We start from the raw sequence: 16,215 nt of genomic DNA on the forward strand, positions 1-16,215 counted from the left end.
GTGTAAATTTACCGCACCGGGTGACGAGTGACACTGCTGAGATGCGTTGATGATCCGCACACACAATAGAACAATTAGAGGGAACGTTGATTATAACCAATAGATTTTTTTAAAGTAAGACACCTAGCAGTAATCGAACCTGCGTCACTCGAGTTTTGCGCCCATGTACATAGATCACTATGCTATAGGCGCGATACTTAATTGCGACTAATTATAAGAGAAATCCAGTTGGATAAAGCCACGGATAGTATCCATATAACTTAAGGTTAATACAACCTCCACTCTGTGGATGCCCATATGCTTTGACACCTGATAAATTTTCTCTAGTGAATACTAAGTCCCTATGTCCAACCAGTCTAATTTATTGGATCAACTTGAAAAGTTTTTCCCTTTCAACCAACATATTATGGAGATACTCTGAGAGGATATAGCATAAGCAAATCGGAGATTCCATTAGACCAAACTGACATAACTTGGAGGCAAAAATACTGTGTTCCGTTAAGAACTGAGAAGTCCAATAGGTTGAAGTGAATCTGGTTATCTCTGTATGCCACTAATTTATAATTGAAAAACACAAATGTATTTGTATTGTATTTCCATCTATCCTGCCTGGCACGCAAGGCGGCGTCATATGCCAGAACCCGTACAACTATTTGAGCGCTTCTGCCTTATTGCTAGAACGTAGTGGTCGGGCGGGTGGCGGCGCGGCAGTGGCTCTAACGTATAACCGTGTGTGAAATGTTCGTAGACAGTATTTTTTTGGTCATATCACACACGGTTATGCGTTTGAGTTATACACGCCGCTGCCGTCCCGCTGCCCGCCCAACCACTGTAACCAAGCGCTTAATGGCACTATGTGCAATGTAGACAAGAGGGAATACAAATATTTACTGCTAGTGACCAAGATCTACATTGGATTTTGATACAGTGGCAGGGCTCGAAATGGACGAGAACTCACCGGAACGCCGTTCCGGTTCATGTAATCTCCAAAATTATCGCTCAGTCTCGTGAAAAAAATATTTTGACCATCAGAGCTAGATAGGCCACAATATAACAAAAAAAAAATGATAACACACTTATTTTTATATGCTAGATAGGCAATGACATTATTAATGGACGACGCACTCAATACAGTAGCTAGCAAGTAAATTCACGCATTCGCATATATAGGTAGACGTCACGCAATTTCCATTATGCGATATCACGCATCGGGAATTTCTAGCAATATGGCCTTTATTGTAATGGCGTTAGAGCAGTGTTTCTAATGTCAATGTTCATTTGAGCGAACCCGTTCGAACCAAACCATTCGGCAGACCCAACAAAAAGCATCAGGAATTTATTGCAATATCACCTTTATTGTAATGGCGTTAGCCATTCGGCAGACCCGACAATAAAGTGAGTTTTTCAGATGATTCGTCCATATTAATGTCATTGTATAGATCATAATATATTTAAAAAAAAATAGGTTACACAAGTATTTTTATAAAATATACCAAAATACAATAAAATAACTATGTAAATATTTTCGGATAATTATTTAGCGCTCCGATTCGTAAAATTTACCATTTCGAGCGCTGTAGCAGGGGATAATATAATGAAGATTCTTTGCTATTTGAATCGACAGTTACGTTTTCAGAATGAGTAAATTAATCAATGTCCTCACATTTCGAATAGTTTTGTGATCACTGCATTATTTACCATAATATATATGAGGTGTCTGGAAAGAAAAACGGCAATTTTTAAAAATTGATAAAAACAAAAATGGAATTGTTCACCAGCTGCCACCAAAATATTGCCGTTTTTGTTTCTATCAATTTTAAAAAACATCCGCTTTTGTTTCCAGACACCTCAAATTCAAGTTTACTTTCTTGATAAATTGCTTTATCTCTTGCATCCCAGGCTAAGAAAGTTTATCGGCAAAAATTGGCTGAGTTTAAATAATTCTCAATCGGTCAATCACATCGATTGTATCGGCCATCTACATAGCAAAGTTTATCAGCACCTCTTCCCCCAATTAAATTTCAATAAACATCTGTCATACTCATCCCTTTTCAATCCATAATCAACGATAATACTCAGTGTTACAACAATTTTGCGTAAAAAAATATTTTCCTTTATGTTTTCAGGTGATCCCAACGGTGGTGAAGGCGTATCTGTCCTGCACTATGTGAAAAAGTTCCTAGTTCAGTCCAGTCACGGGTGTTTTTTAATTAGAATATTTTATATTCCTTCTTTATAGCTATCTGTTTATTCCTAATTTGTGGTAGATTTTCCGCCATCAAGAACAACCAGACCTGTATTGGTGAATTATTACTAGATAAGACGTCCATTTTAAGCAGTTTCCAAACGTATGCAAAATCATAGCACACCTTGAAAAAATAAAGAACGAAGTTGTAAATTAACACTTATACTTATATTGAGTGTCAGTTAATTCTACGTTGTATTCTTTTTTTAAATTTTCGTCTTTATTAACATTCTTACCATTTTCTTCTCATCAAGTATCAAATACAGCTGCTTACTTTACTAAAATTGGTTTATAATCACAAAGTAGGTAGCATCCATCTGACAATACTGATATATCTATCTATTGACCGATGGCAAAATATATTTTTAGGGTGTTTTATTTTTATACCATTTATATTTATCTATTCCCTAGGTTAACCTAACAAATAATCCAGTTTATCGGCTATTTTCAAAATGCGTTTTCCGCTGCCTCCGGTATAACCGAACAGTACCTAAAATTCTATTTACACTCATTTGTATGACGACCATTTTTTTGTAATAAGTATCTCAGAATAGTTAGAATATAATAACATAACGTTCATATAGGTAATTGGCCTTGCATATAGTACCCTAAATTCATTAGATTTTCGATACAAGAAGATGTTGTCTTAGGATTTATTTAAAAAAAAAATCGAAATAGTTATGAAATCACCAAAAATTACATATCCCAATAAATACCTACCTGCATTATTAAAATTATTTTTAATAAAATAGCTTACGTGTATTAGGAAATCTTTGTTTTATTTTTAGTGTAATAAAAACATGATCATTATGATAAAAATGCATAATCTGTACGGTGAATTATTTATTATTTACAATGATTATAATTATTAACACCTGTGTCGCAATAAAAACTTGATATAATATTATCTTTCATCAATTATTTGTGTAAAGTAGATTATATAAGTTGATGGTATCTATACAATTAATCTACAAAATTCGTAAAAACAAAAATATATTTTTTTAAATGAACTATTACTGAATTTCGACGTAATTAGGTAGGGTAAAGCACATCGGGTGGAATCCGATAGATGCAGGTTTGTGTCCGATTTGATGCCATATTTTTTCAAGATTTTTCTAATAGGTACGTTTCTGAGGTGTTTCCAAATTATGAATATATTTTTAATGAGATTAAGATTTTCAAGTTGTTCAGTTCCTAAATGAACACGTAGATACTCGTATAATATCCTGAAATGGTGGAAACAAATAACAACTCCATTACAAACTATTATAGCAATTAAAATAATATGTATGTTGCCATATGCCCTGCTAGGCCTTGCAGCCAGCCAGTGCCCTAACCACATTGTGGTAGATTACAATGTGATCATTATATATAATAATAATAATAAAAAGCCTTTTTATTTCTTACAAACAAAAGTAAGTGACAGTTAAATGACTATATCTAATGAATATATATATATGACCTATGAATATATTTATTATGTATAATATATCTATGGTTGTATTATCTACTTATTTTCTAGTTTATATAATATTAATTATTATTATTATTATTTTGTATATAATACTATTAGATAATGTTTATAAACTGAACACTGGTATGTTATTAGTTTGTAAGAACCCCTCTTCGGGTGAAGGCCTCCTCCAAAGTGTTAATCTCTGGCCTGTCTGGTTTCTTTCTACATACCCGTTTGATATCGTAGAACGTATTTCGTATGAACATTCGTCTTGTCTGTGTTGGCCTATTGTTGCATTTAGGTCGCCCATTATTATAAAAGTTTTATGTGCTTGGTTAAAGTGGTATGTGCTGGTTATTTACATTTTGTATAAAAAGTATCAATTTCTTCTTCTTTCGCTATTTCTGTGGGTGCGTATACTTGTATGAGAGATAATTCGTTTCCTTGTATTTTTAAATTCAATGGTGCTACTCTATCTGTTATACCTATGAAGTTTTCTATGTTGTTCTCTTGAGTTTTTGTGTATTAAGAATCCGGCGCCATACTTTCCAGGTGTAAGTCCTATGTGACATAGAATATGATTATCATATTCCTCTATCTTTGTTCCTTGACGTCTCATTTCAGATATTCCGATTATGACGATTTTTTTATCTTTTCTCTGTTAAGCGTTCGTACGATGACAGTGATCTTATTTTGTAGGTTAGTATGTAGAGCTTTGTTAGTGAGATAGATGTAAGGTTTGTTAACGTCGTTGTATTTTTCTTTTTAGGGTTTTGGTCGTGATCTTCCTCGGTGACCGGCAGTATTGGAAGATGGTTTTTGTTTTTTGTTATAGTATGTTCATGTCGGCCATTGCGACTTGGTATCTACGAGGGAAAATTTCTCAGCTTTTAAAAAGTTTGCGGCATTATACGGCGAGCGAGAAGGTCTTTTCTCATCGAGAATTGACCGTAATATACGAGTATTATATGGAAGTAGGGATCACGCACACTCACGCACGCCAACCAAGGTCTTGGGAAGTTGCTCCTGGGACACTTTCGGCACAAATTTGAACAGCGCCTATCGTTCGTTACGCCACGGTATACGCCTGCATAACGGGTGTGGAGACGTGGTGGGTGGTGGAGGGAAAAGCAAGTATGTTCATGTATGAGATCTTCGTGGGAGGGGTGGGTTGGTTGCTATGTGTTCTTGTCTTTGTTGTCTTGGTTGTTTGTTATAGTGTTCGTATTTTTGTTGACTAAGAAGTTTATCATACACGGATTTGGGGCTCCTTCTGATAATTTACTTGATCTTCGAAACGATGTCTGTGGTTGGAGCATTTTGTTCTTTTTGGTGGCTTGAATGTTTCTATTGTTCTGTGGTAGGGGACTATTTTCAGGTGCTGTAGGGAGTGTTCTTTTATTGTTAGGTTTATCATATTTTATTTTTTATTATGTGATCATTAAAGATGTGTAATAATTATGATCGGTCGCATAGTAGGGTAGCACAGACGCCCTAGACCAGTGGTACACAACATATGTTAAAGAACGGCTAATTTATCCATTTTTCAATTTTTCACGGGCTGCAGTGGGTAAAAGTGAAGAAAAATAATGATTTATTATACTAGACGAGACATACATTTTGTTATTTTAAATTGAATATTAACATATTGGTGATAAAGTACTGGGAATTTTGCGTGCCGCGGTTTGTGCATCGCTGCCCTAGACAGACATAAATGACACAAAAAATGTTTCTAGACGTTATGTAATGCCACGTCATGTCTCCACACTCGTCAATAATTTTACACACACAATTTACGAAATACCTGTATCAAATTATATTATAAAGTTCACCAAAATAAAACTTATAAGGATTTTTTGTTAATTTTTTGGCAGTCTGGTTGTAAAGGGACGAGACCGCTGTAGGATGGTGACCAGGAGTTGAGATGAGAAGTCAAGCTTTGGTGGTTGCTCCGATGGATGGAGGAGCGAGTTTTTATTGCGGCTCGGTACAAGAGTTATTATGATACTGTTCCGAGATCCAAGACTCGGTAAATGAGCTGCTGTGCGGAGCGATATAGAGTCTGAGATACTGACAGTGCGGGAAGTTATGATGGAGTGATTTTTTTAATCAATTATGAGATCCGCTATTTATTGACGGACGCATCATTGAATAATACGTTGGAATGACTATTAAATAAATTGCGGATTTTATTGCTATTTTAGTGTGCGATAATAATTGTCGATGAAATGAATATGAAAAAATAATATTATAATTATTGATCAGTTATTTCGTTGAGTTTGCGATAATTAGATACTGGCTAATTGCGGTCAGCTATGTCAGCTGTTTAATCTCGCTGACACGGCTTGGGTTATTGATTCTCATATTTTTTTAACTACTTTACTACTACAAAATTTAGAATTAAATTGTAATCTATCTACGGAGAAAGGTTTGGTATCGACTAGGCATGGCCCCCACATCTTGAAGCGGGCCCCCTGGCCCTTTATGGTTAAAGGCAGTCTGACGCTCTCCAGTATTGTTTTTCAAATGATGTTCGAGGTCAAATAAAATTTAGTATAAATTAGCGATTTTTTAACACATCGAATTATGAAGTTGTCGAGTATTATTCATTACGTCCCAACAACCATATATTTTAAAATGGTAATAACTCCGAACCAAACTAGCGCCGCAGGAGACTTTTTTTGCTATTAGAGCATATTTAAGATGTGTATTTATCTCATTTATCTGGTCGACCCGTCACGCCGGGCCCCTAGGTTAGAGCCCTGTCACCCCCCCCCCCCACCCCTTTGTGGAGGGCATGCGACTAGGTATATTATACAACAATGCTGAGTAGTCAGGCAAACCAGTACCTGACAACCAAATGAACACACCTAGTGCTAAGCTAAACTATGCATCAGAAAACGTCGTCAGAAAGGGTAGATATGAGATTGTAGAAAGTAAAAATAACCTCCGTAAACATTTGAATAGTTTATTATATTTTATGTAACAAATATCTACAAGCAGATTTACAGTGTTGCTATATTATTATTATATCTAACTAAAGTATCATAGTTGAAAAACATCCATAATCTTTACTTTACCAGATATATTTGCAATTAAGTGGGTATATTATCTTCATATCCATCACTGGACTCCAGTCCACTTAATTACCTTCTGCTTGACTTGCTCCCTTGCTATTTTCATTTCATCACTATCGTCAGGTTTTGGTTCTTCAAGATCCGCAAGGTGAGAAGTTCCAGTTACGAGGACAGCTGGCGAGTTTTCTGAAAGACCGCTGGTGATTCCAAGCCTGTGCCACGGGTCGGTACTGCCGTGGATAGATATCAAGTTGGTTATATTTGGAGTCTTGGCTCCGTACACGGCGTTTGTCTTCTTCACTCCGAGGTCGATTGAAGCTCCTCCGAACCTGAAACCGGTGAAGTTCATAAATCATCGGTCACGAAAAACTCATACCTTTATTATAAAGTTAAAAATAAAATCTACATCCACTGTTCATAGTGCTCATTCCTTCATAACCCTATTTGTTGGAACTAAAAATTTGATGCTTGCTGTCATGTGATGTTACAGTTTCTGAGTAAATACTATAGAAAGTTTCTCAAATGGTTAGTCAGGTGTCCACTTTGTGTATACTTTGTCCATGCACCTAGTATAACTTATTTAAGTAAGTAGTTGTCTATTATTTATTATTTTATTTGGTCACTCTATGGTATAAAGAGTTTTTTTATTGATTTCTTTCCAATTCTTGCCCAATGCACTATATTGTAATTAATGTACAGTGCATTACAAAAATATATAGTATATATTATCATAATATACAAATTAACAGAGAATAGAAAAGATAAAATTCGGTGAGCATTTTAGACAGTGCACACGCAAAACAAATTCTCAGATGTTTCTATTTTTTTAATCAACGAATAATTCACGATATTTGAGAATGCAACATACATAATTTGAAAACACCTCAGATACATATGTGTATAGGTACATGCCAGAAAAAACTTTTTTTGAAACAATTTATATTTTAAATCATATTATCAATTACCATAATTACGAACCGGTGTCTTGATCTGTCTAAATTTTAGTTATAACGTATATATATATTTTTATTAAATGAATAATTCTTAATCAATCAGCTCAATTGGTAATGAACATTGGCGCGAATCTAGTGGATGCGGGTTCGGGTCACGCTGGGCATCATATTAGAAAAAAGATTGTTAGTTTTACATAATATATCTGAGGTGCATTCAAATTGTGGATGTTCAATAAAAGATTGGTAATAGTAATAAATTAAACATATTTCTTTCTGAATTGTAATTTTAATTCTATTTAATTACCCTTCGCCAAAAATATCCGGACAGATATGATCTTCAAAGTACGAAAGTGAAAGTGTTTGTCCAAATGGCTGGTTTTGTGAGCTAGTGGTTTGAGAGAATCCAAATTCTGTGCACGTCTGGTAAAACCACAGGCGTGCTTAAATCAAAGAAAAATACTTGTTATCATTGAAATATCAGTTGGACACAGCATGTAAACAATAAAATGGTCATCATAAGCAACCCTACCCATAGACACCCTCATCTTCCAAGGGACAGATAATACAAACGGATGTTGTTGAAAAATAAATTTTACCTACACTGCAACTAAATTTCAAATCTGCGTCCATATTTTTACGGTATTACTTTCATATCGTATCTGCAGCTGATTTCAATTGTTATTATACAAATAAATGTATCAAGTAGTTCAAAATGATGTAAGTATAGAAAGTTTGAAAAAAAGGTTTGGTATTGTAACCTCAAATAAAATTGTCACATTGTTCACTTTACTGGCCTCTGCTTGTTTACTATTATATTATTATTAACTTATATAATATTATAAACGTCGTGTGCATCGAATACGAAATATTATACTTTTTTGCTGTGAATTTGGATATACCTACTTTTAAATAAGCGAACATTACAATAATTATTGATTGTAATTGTTTGTTTCCAGTCAAACATTACACTTTTTTTATACTGGTTTTACTTCTATTTTCAACATCTCATGCTCATATCCATGGTTGAAATTGTTATTAGGTATATAAAAAAGTAATCGCCTTAGCTGACTACATAATATATTCTACACAAAGATATATTTTTCTTAATAATTGATTTTCCGAAAAATGTTTACTTGATAATACGTCACCCTCCGACGTTGTATTGGTATAAAAATCTACCGATTGTTTATAATTCGTGACATGACACTCAACTGGTCCATGCTTGTAATTAACAAACTTTACGAGCCTATCAAAAGGTGTATCATCGTTCTCTGAAGTCAGGTAATTGCAGGCATTGACAACATCATCTCCTTTAGCATTCTGTACCAATTTACCGAATGCCTCGGTTATATGGTGAAAGAATGTTTCAAGATCGAGCGGGTTCGATGTGTCGAGTGTCTCGCAAAGTCTGAAAATAAACTCATTTTAGTCATGGTGATTCACATGTTACCATTATAGAGCCATTTTATCAATTAAAGTTAACAGGGTATGTAACCATAGACTATAGATACATCTAGACGCCACCCGTTGTATTGCTAAATGAAGCCGCGTGCCGTGCGTTTGGTTTGTGGGCGAGCGAACGCATTCGTCTACAAATGTTCGAGACCATAGACCATTTCGCTAGTGCTCGCCCAAAGTTCTCGCACTAGACGCTCGTTATATAGTATTTTTAAGTAGTCAAAATGCAAACATTAGGTAAAGATATCCATAATTTAAGTTTTTTTAAAGAAACACTAGGTCAATGATATTAAAATATATAATAATATACAAATACATTATCACGAACATGTATCAACTTATCTATGAAACGTAATACCATCTTCTTGCTTATCAGTACGGCTACCATATTTTAATACAACACACAGAACCATCTTTTCTACTTAATTAACTAAAAATATTTACCACTGACTTATGTTTAATACAAGAAATAGCAATTTTAGCAACACGGTTATCGACACTTAGTTATGCAATAAGCGAAGATTTGCCGGCTACACCGTAGCAAACTATCTCCCAGATCTTTAAACCTTTTATCTTAGTCTAGTGCGTGTCGCAGAGATTATAAGGGTATCGAATACTTTCTCACTCGCACTTATGCATCGTTTTTGTTCAGGCCTGTATGCAACAGACTTTAGAGACTGCTAAAGACGAAAATACATTTGATTAAATAGACTGAAAAATGTTTCTTTCAATCACATAGGTATCTAAAAAAAAAATTCAAAGATAACATTACGATTATTAAAAAAAAACTCATTAAATTAGCATTCGTTGTACCCCCATTACCTACATTTAATTTAATAATTAGCTTGCTACTTGATTTTTTTTAAATAAAGAGTAAAGCCTAGTACCCACGTACTTTCTTGCTCGACAGTTTTGCTCCATCGAGCATGTTGACATGGAAGAATGCTCGTTGTTGCGTCCACACAGTCGAGCAACTCGACACAAGACGCTTTGAGGCTACCGTCGCACCGCCATAACTTTGACGACGAGTGAGAGCGAGGCCACACTAGTCTTGCCGGTGCGTCCTCACTCCCTTACTCAAATTACATCGAGCAAGAATTACGGACCTTCAATCTTTTTCGTATAAAGCAATTTTTTCGATGTCGAACAAAAAACCATCGAGCCAGGTGGTACACACGTTGAGACATGTTGGAATCAGCGTAAAACTATCGAGCAAGAACGTGCGTGTGCACTTACTATAATATCACAGTGTTGACTTAACCTTTTAGAAATGCAACTTTTTTCAATTCCAATTTTATTAATAAAAATACTAGAATCTTATGTAGACTGTGAAAATTATAAAACGGGGGTTTTCCAGGATGGAGAAGCCAAAATCCGCCCAGAAGTGTAGGACCGTAATGCAGACGTACTACGTACATGGATATAATACGTAAAATATGTATATATCCGTGGAGATTGGCGATATATTACTGAACATAGCAAAACATACTCAATATTGATATTTTACTTACTTAAACTTTTTAGATAGAGCTTTGGTATCCTTCGGTGTGGCCAACTTGTCATTTACAATCTGCATTGCATCTTTAACCACGTTCACACATTTTTCACCACCCGCTACCATCAGAGCATCATTGACTGCCTCCAAATATTCTACAATGTACCACACACAATATAATTACTTATCCAATAGTGAATAGGTTACCTACTACATAAGCAGGTAAATTACAATTTTCTACGTTGTTGATTCCAATCTGAAGAAATAAATGTCTAATTGCCTTATATTTAATGAAGTTTGTATGTTTCTTTTTCAATTAATTATATCTGGGATCCTTGGTTAAATCATATTATATGAGTGAAATGTTTGTAATTTCGAAAAGTTTCGGAAATATAACTGAATTTAAAATAATGTATTAATAGTCTTATTAATATATTGTATGTATTCCTGATAACACAAACAAAAGCTTTGACTGAATTTACTGATTGGCATAATTTAATAAAAAGTGTCACGGGGGAGAGTTACAGAGAGTTAAGATAAAATAAATGAATCTAACGGTATATTATAATATAATATACCTATTACAAAAAAATAATACGGACTTACAAAAACTATGTGAAGAGATCTTCACGTCCGCAATAAAACGCTGCAATTTTTTAAAATGCTTAAATTGGCTTTTGTGACGACCAGGTCAGATAGCCCGATGGACCCCCTCAGCTGGTTGGGCCGACCATCTATTCCTTTTCGGAGCACCTGATTCCCGATAGTAAATAATTCTGTAGTAAATAGTTGTGAAAAGTTTATAATTTGGAGAACGCTGCATCAAGCTTCAAAAGACGAATAGTCCGCTTCGTTATGAATAGTGTTCCACCATCGAGGTGGGGAGGCGGCGTTAGATGATAGACACCGATGTCCGCATCTTCGCCTTTGAGAACCATCGTGGATGCGACGCGTATCTGTATATTATGCAGATCGCGAGGGAGCACCCCACCCATTGAAGTTGTAGGCGTTTGTGATAGATTACAGCAGTCAAATAATATTTGATAACATTGATTGAGCTTTAATCTATCGTTTTTATGGTGTGAAGTCCGATTGGGCTCAATCAGTCTAATCTAAAATATAATTTGCTTTTATTTACTTACCAAAGAAATCGCGTTTTGCTAAGACAGGCCCGCACGAAGCAACGGCACCGTCGACCAGGTCTGGGAACTTCAGTCTCATCCATGTGGCCATGTTTGCAGCATATGACCCTCCAAACACGACAATCTTGCTGTTTTTAAATCTATCTTGTCCCTTAATGTGTTTTATCACATTGGCAACGTCCACGAGAGCTTGATCAACACTCAAATACTTCAAATTACCTGTACTAGAATCGCTGCAATTTATAACTTTATATTATTATATTGTATACGTGTAACGAAAACGTAAAATATATACGCTTAGCCAAACTCTATACTTTTTAGATGAAGGGCCACATTAAGAATATAAAATGAACAGCGGGCTGCACGTAAAATACATACTATTTTTAGATATGTATACATTATTTATTATCATGAAAAAGGAATTTCAACATAAAAAATAAATGATTCTCTAATAGCCAACAATTTTGAGAAGAATAAAACTGTTTTACATTTTTTTTTTATTTCAGGTGTTAATTTTATTGAATTTAGATTCTTAAAACTGCTTGTAAATGTTAATCGGTGATGCTTGATCGTCGAGTTTTTATTGAAACATCATAATTGAACATGTTTGTTCATATAATATGTAGGTTAATTCAAAAATAAGCAATATTTACGAGCAAAATCTTTAAGTTGTCCGAATTAGTCCGAATTAAGAATGTTGTAAAATTTTCAGATTTCTTCTCAACGGTGCAATTCGTGTACTTATATTCAAATTTTGCCATTCATGTACATGTATATAAAAAGTCGCGGTCTCAACATAAATAGGTACTGGCGGGTCGTAATATTCCCAGGCCTACGTTAACGTAGAGTTAACCTAAAGGTCTACAGTTTACAGTACACTCTACCGCAAACTACCACGTATTTGTAACGAGATTGGTATTAACAAAAATGTAAAAACATATTTTTTAGTGTTTATATGTAAAAGTAAGCATAATTCATTTCTTTCGTGTTCGCATAATTACAAATTAATTATTAAAAACTCAATGCTTAACAAACAAAGCATAACAATCGATAAATGTCCCAAAGTGAAGATTAAAATAAACATTTAATTCAGACATAATAACATCGAAATTCTTACATGTTTAACATTTCGCGACTATGGAATTACGGATCATTTTGTCACTAGTGAAGCACAGTATAATTTAGTATTTATTACAAACATACTTACTCAGTTGGTAATTTTTCTCCGTAGTATCTATGCTCAGTGTACACTAAGTAAGCATGTATATATTCGCCAATTCTAAACATGTGTCCTCCAGTTACATAATCCTCGGAGATCGTCCATTCTCCACCCAGCATGATGAGTATCGGTCCATTATCCTCGAAGAATTGATCATTGGTGATGTATCTCTGAAATGGGCCAAACGGATATTTTAATAAGTGGAAAAAAGGACCACTGCAAGTACTTCCAATCGTTGACGTCATATTATCTTAATAATCGGATGTAGACTGGAAGGGACGAGAGTTTGTTGTACTTAGTTGCATAATGGATTAAAATACCATGTATTATCATCTAAATCACAATGTATTACAATATTGAAGAGAATTAAGATTTTTATATTTTTTATGATACACATCTAGTACCTATATTCTAATGTATTTAAGTTTTGTATTATTCCATTTGAGTGGAATCCAAAACTCCACAAAAATCCACATTGATTGAAGTCCACTCAAATGGAATAGTACACAACTTAAATCCATTAGAATTTAAATTCAAATTCCATCAAGTATCTTCGGTCAATAGTATTAATATTAATAGTACCTATATATTAAGAGAATTTTTCGTAAACATCTAATAGGAATACAAATTCCTATTTCTTAAAACGAAAATCTAGATATATCATTAACGTCACGTCCTAAGGGGTGTCTGATATTTCTTCTGAAGATATGTGAGTTAGGGCCAGGGGTTTAGAAAATGATGTATAAAACTTCACTTAACCAACAAAATATAGCTGCATTCGTTTTTGTATGAAATTAATAATGACGTGACGTAAGTAATTTAGTCAGAGAATTAAAAGATTTTGTGACAAAGTGTGGTGATGGGTAGAAGAGGAGAGGTTAGAAATATCAACAATCTGTAATCATCATTCATTCTGCAAATAGTCTGCTGATATTTGAAAGACAAATTATATGAAAACTTTTGATCCGAAAATGTCTGGTGAAAGAGTGTGAACACCAAATTGCTTGCTGTCCTTGAACGGTGTAACTAGTTTGCAGCAATCAATTGATCAATATCGAATTGGAAGAGGTTTGAGATAGACTTTTAAGCGGAATATAAAAATATTACCATTTCCCATGTCCTGTTATCATTGTCACTGAAATTATCCAATAGTTGTGTAATATTGTTTGTAATAACAGTTTCTAGCTTAGCATTCCGATTTATAGAGGTAGGAGGGAGTCCCCTTCTACCACTGAAAGGATATCTCTTTCCATTTGCCCCAAAAACTCCAACCAACAAAACAGTGATCCAAAATATGACGCGCATCCTAGAATAATAAATAAAATAGAATAATAAAAAGTATAGTATTAAAGTAAAATTATATAATTTTAATTGACGGCATTTTCTCACCTGAGCGAATATTCTCCAATAACTAACCTAATCTCTTTTCAAATTTGACCCGTTTATATACCTACTTATTCATCAAATTGTTATCTAATCTATTATTCTATCAAACTAGTGTAAACTAATCATTCTCAAAAAGTTGCTATCATTACTTTTTGTGTTTATTTCTAACATTTTCACTTCATTACAGTTCGTTCAGTCACGCCTAAAAATCCATGGATCTTTTGCTCGAATCCCGCGACTTTTCCAACTTACGTGTGATGCAACTGAATTATCTTCTATTTGGGTTATGTATCAATAAGAATTACATGTATATCTTTTATTTTTTCTTCCGGTGTGAGGAACTAATATTCAATAGGTGATAAAAAATTCGCTTCGAATTTAGATATATTCCACTTTCGCGAGCGTAATTTTTTCGACGATCTTTATTTTTTTTAAATACCTTCTCTTTAATTCTCTCCATATTTATAGTTGTATTATTAATTTACTACATAAATTATTTCAACCTAATCTATTTCGAATCGAATCGAATCGAGAGAAATAAATGGCAAACAACTTATAAAAATTTCGTATTTAATTTTTTTTTTCATTTATATATATCACTATTTTAGATTTTAGATTTAGTTAATGTCTACAATAAAAGCTTCGATAAGTAAATTAAAAATTTCCCAAAATGAACTAAATTAAGTTCAACTGCAGATACTGGGTCAAGCTCCATTACGAAAGTCAGAGGCTGTCCCCATGTTGAATCATTAGAATATGAATAATTTACATACATCGAAGAATTACGATATTTTCAAATGTATGCTTAGTATAATGTATGCTATGAGGTATGAGAACATACATACATTAGGCATATTATAGACTTCGTTTACGACATTAATTATGTTTACAAACCGTCCGAAATGATCGATTTTCGAAATAATTAATTTCACCGGCTTCAAAGAACCACTAAAAGCTAGTCCAAAAAATGAGTTCGCAACCGAACTACCTAGGTGAGATACTTAGTAAATTTGGTAATTACACGTGTCTTTACTAAAATATGACTCACTAAGTTGATACTAATCACATATAACAATATTTGTAGCGTTCCAACGTCTTTCTTTGGAATATATTAGGTAACTAAAAATCTGTGTAAAATAATTTCAAAGAATAAATTTTAAATTTAAAAATGCACAATATTAAAAAAAAAATAGAAATGCTAAATTCTAAAACGGCTTAGGTATTATGTTGTATTATGTTCTACCCGTCCCATTTAGTATTCTTCAACATTTAAAGCTGCATTTAGACCAAGCGACGAATGTTTGTGCTTCCCCTACTCCAGTGAAATTCTTATGCTCGCTCAACAGAAAGCGTTTAAGTCAAGAGAATTTCACTGTAGTGGAGGAAGAACAAACATTCGCTTGCTTGGTTTAAATGTGGCTTTGCATTATGAATATTTATAAGGTTTTGACAAAAAATATACTCATTAATCCATCACAAAATAAAGGAGATACAGCCCTATTGTTAATTCTTATTTAAAAGCTGTACATAAAAACTTGCACAATGACATAGGTATACGTGTATGACAACGGTGTGTTATTTGCAAATCCGGCATTAATTTTGGTACAGTTCGGTTATGTGGAATACAGCGGCAAACACATTTTGAAAATAGCCGATATACTGGATTATTTGTTAGGTTAATTAATTTAATACCGCTATGGGTTAATCTAACCAAACCTAACCTAACCTAACCCAAACTAACAAATAATCCAGTAAATCGGGTATTTTCAAAATGTGTTTGTCGC

General features: G+C 33.9%; 1 protein-coding gene across 1 annotated transcript; it reads right to left on the reverse strand.

Moving 5' to 3' along the window:
• Positions 1 to 6,654: 6,654 nt before the first annotated feature.
• Positions 6,655 to 14,457, reverse strand: LOC147068334 (putative serine protease K12H4.7). The gene is made up of 8 exons (XM_085952822.1): positions 14,435 to 14,457; positions 14,153 to 14,351; positions 13,034 to 13,215; positions 11,827 to 12,059; positions 10,701 to 10,839; positions 8,865 to 9,139; positions 8,036 to 8,171; positions 6,655 to 7,107 (listed from the first exon to the last, which is right to left on the reverse strand). The coding sequence occupies exons 2-8, from the start codon at positions 14,348 to 14,350 to the stop codon at positions 6,825 to 6,827; spliced, it is 1,446 nt and encodes a 481-aa protein (XP_085808948.1). The 5' UTR covers position 14,351; positions 14,435 to 14,457; the 3' UTR covers positions 6,655 to 6,824.
• Positions 14,458 to 16,215: the final 1,758 nt, after the last annotated feature.

The sequence above is a fragment of the Rhyacophila brunnea genome, unplaced genomic scaffold, assembly GCF_057557595.1.
Source record: "Rhyacophila brunnea isolate RB1 unplaced genomic scaffold, BYU_Rbru_1.0 scaffold_3, whole genome shotgun sequence".
NCBI classification, from domain to species: Eukaryota; Metazoa; Arthropoda; class Insecta; order Trichoptera; family Rhyacophilidae; genus Rhyacophila; species Rhyacophila brunnea.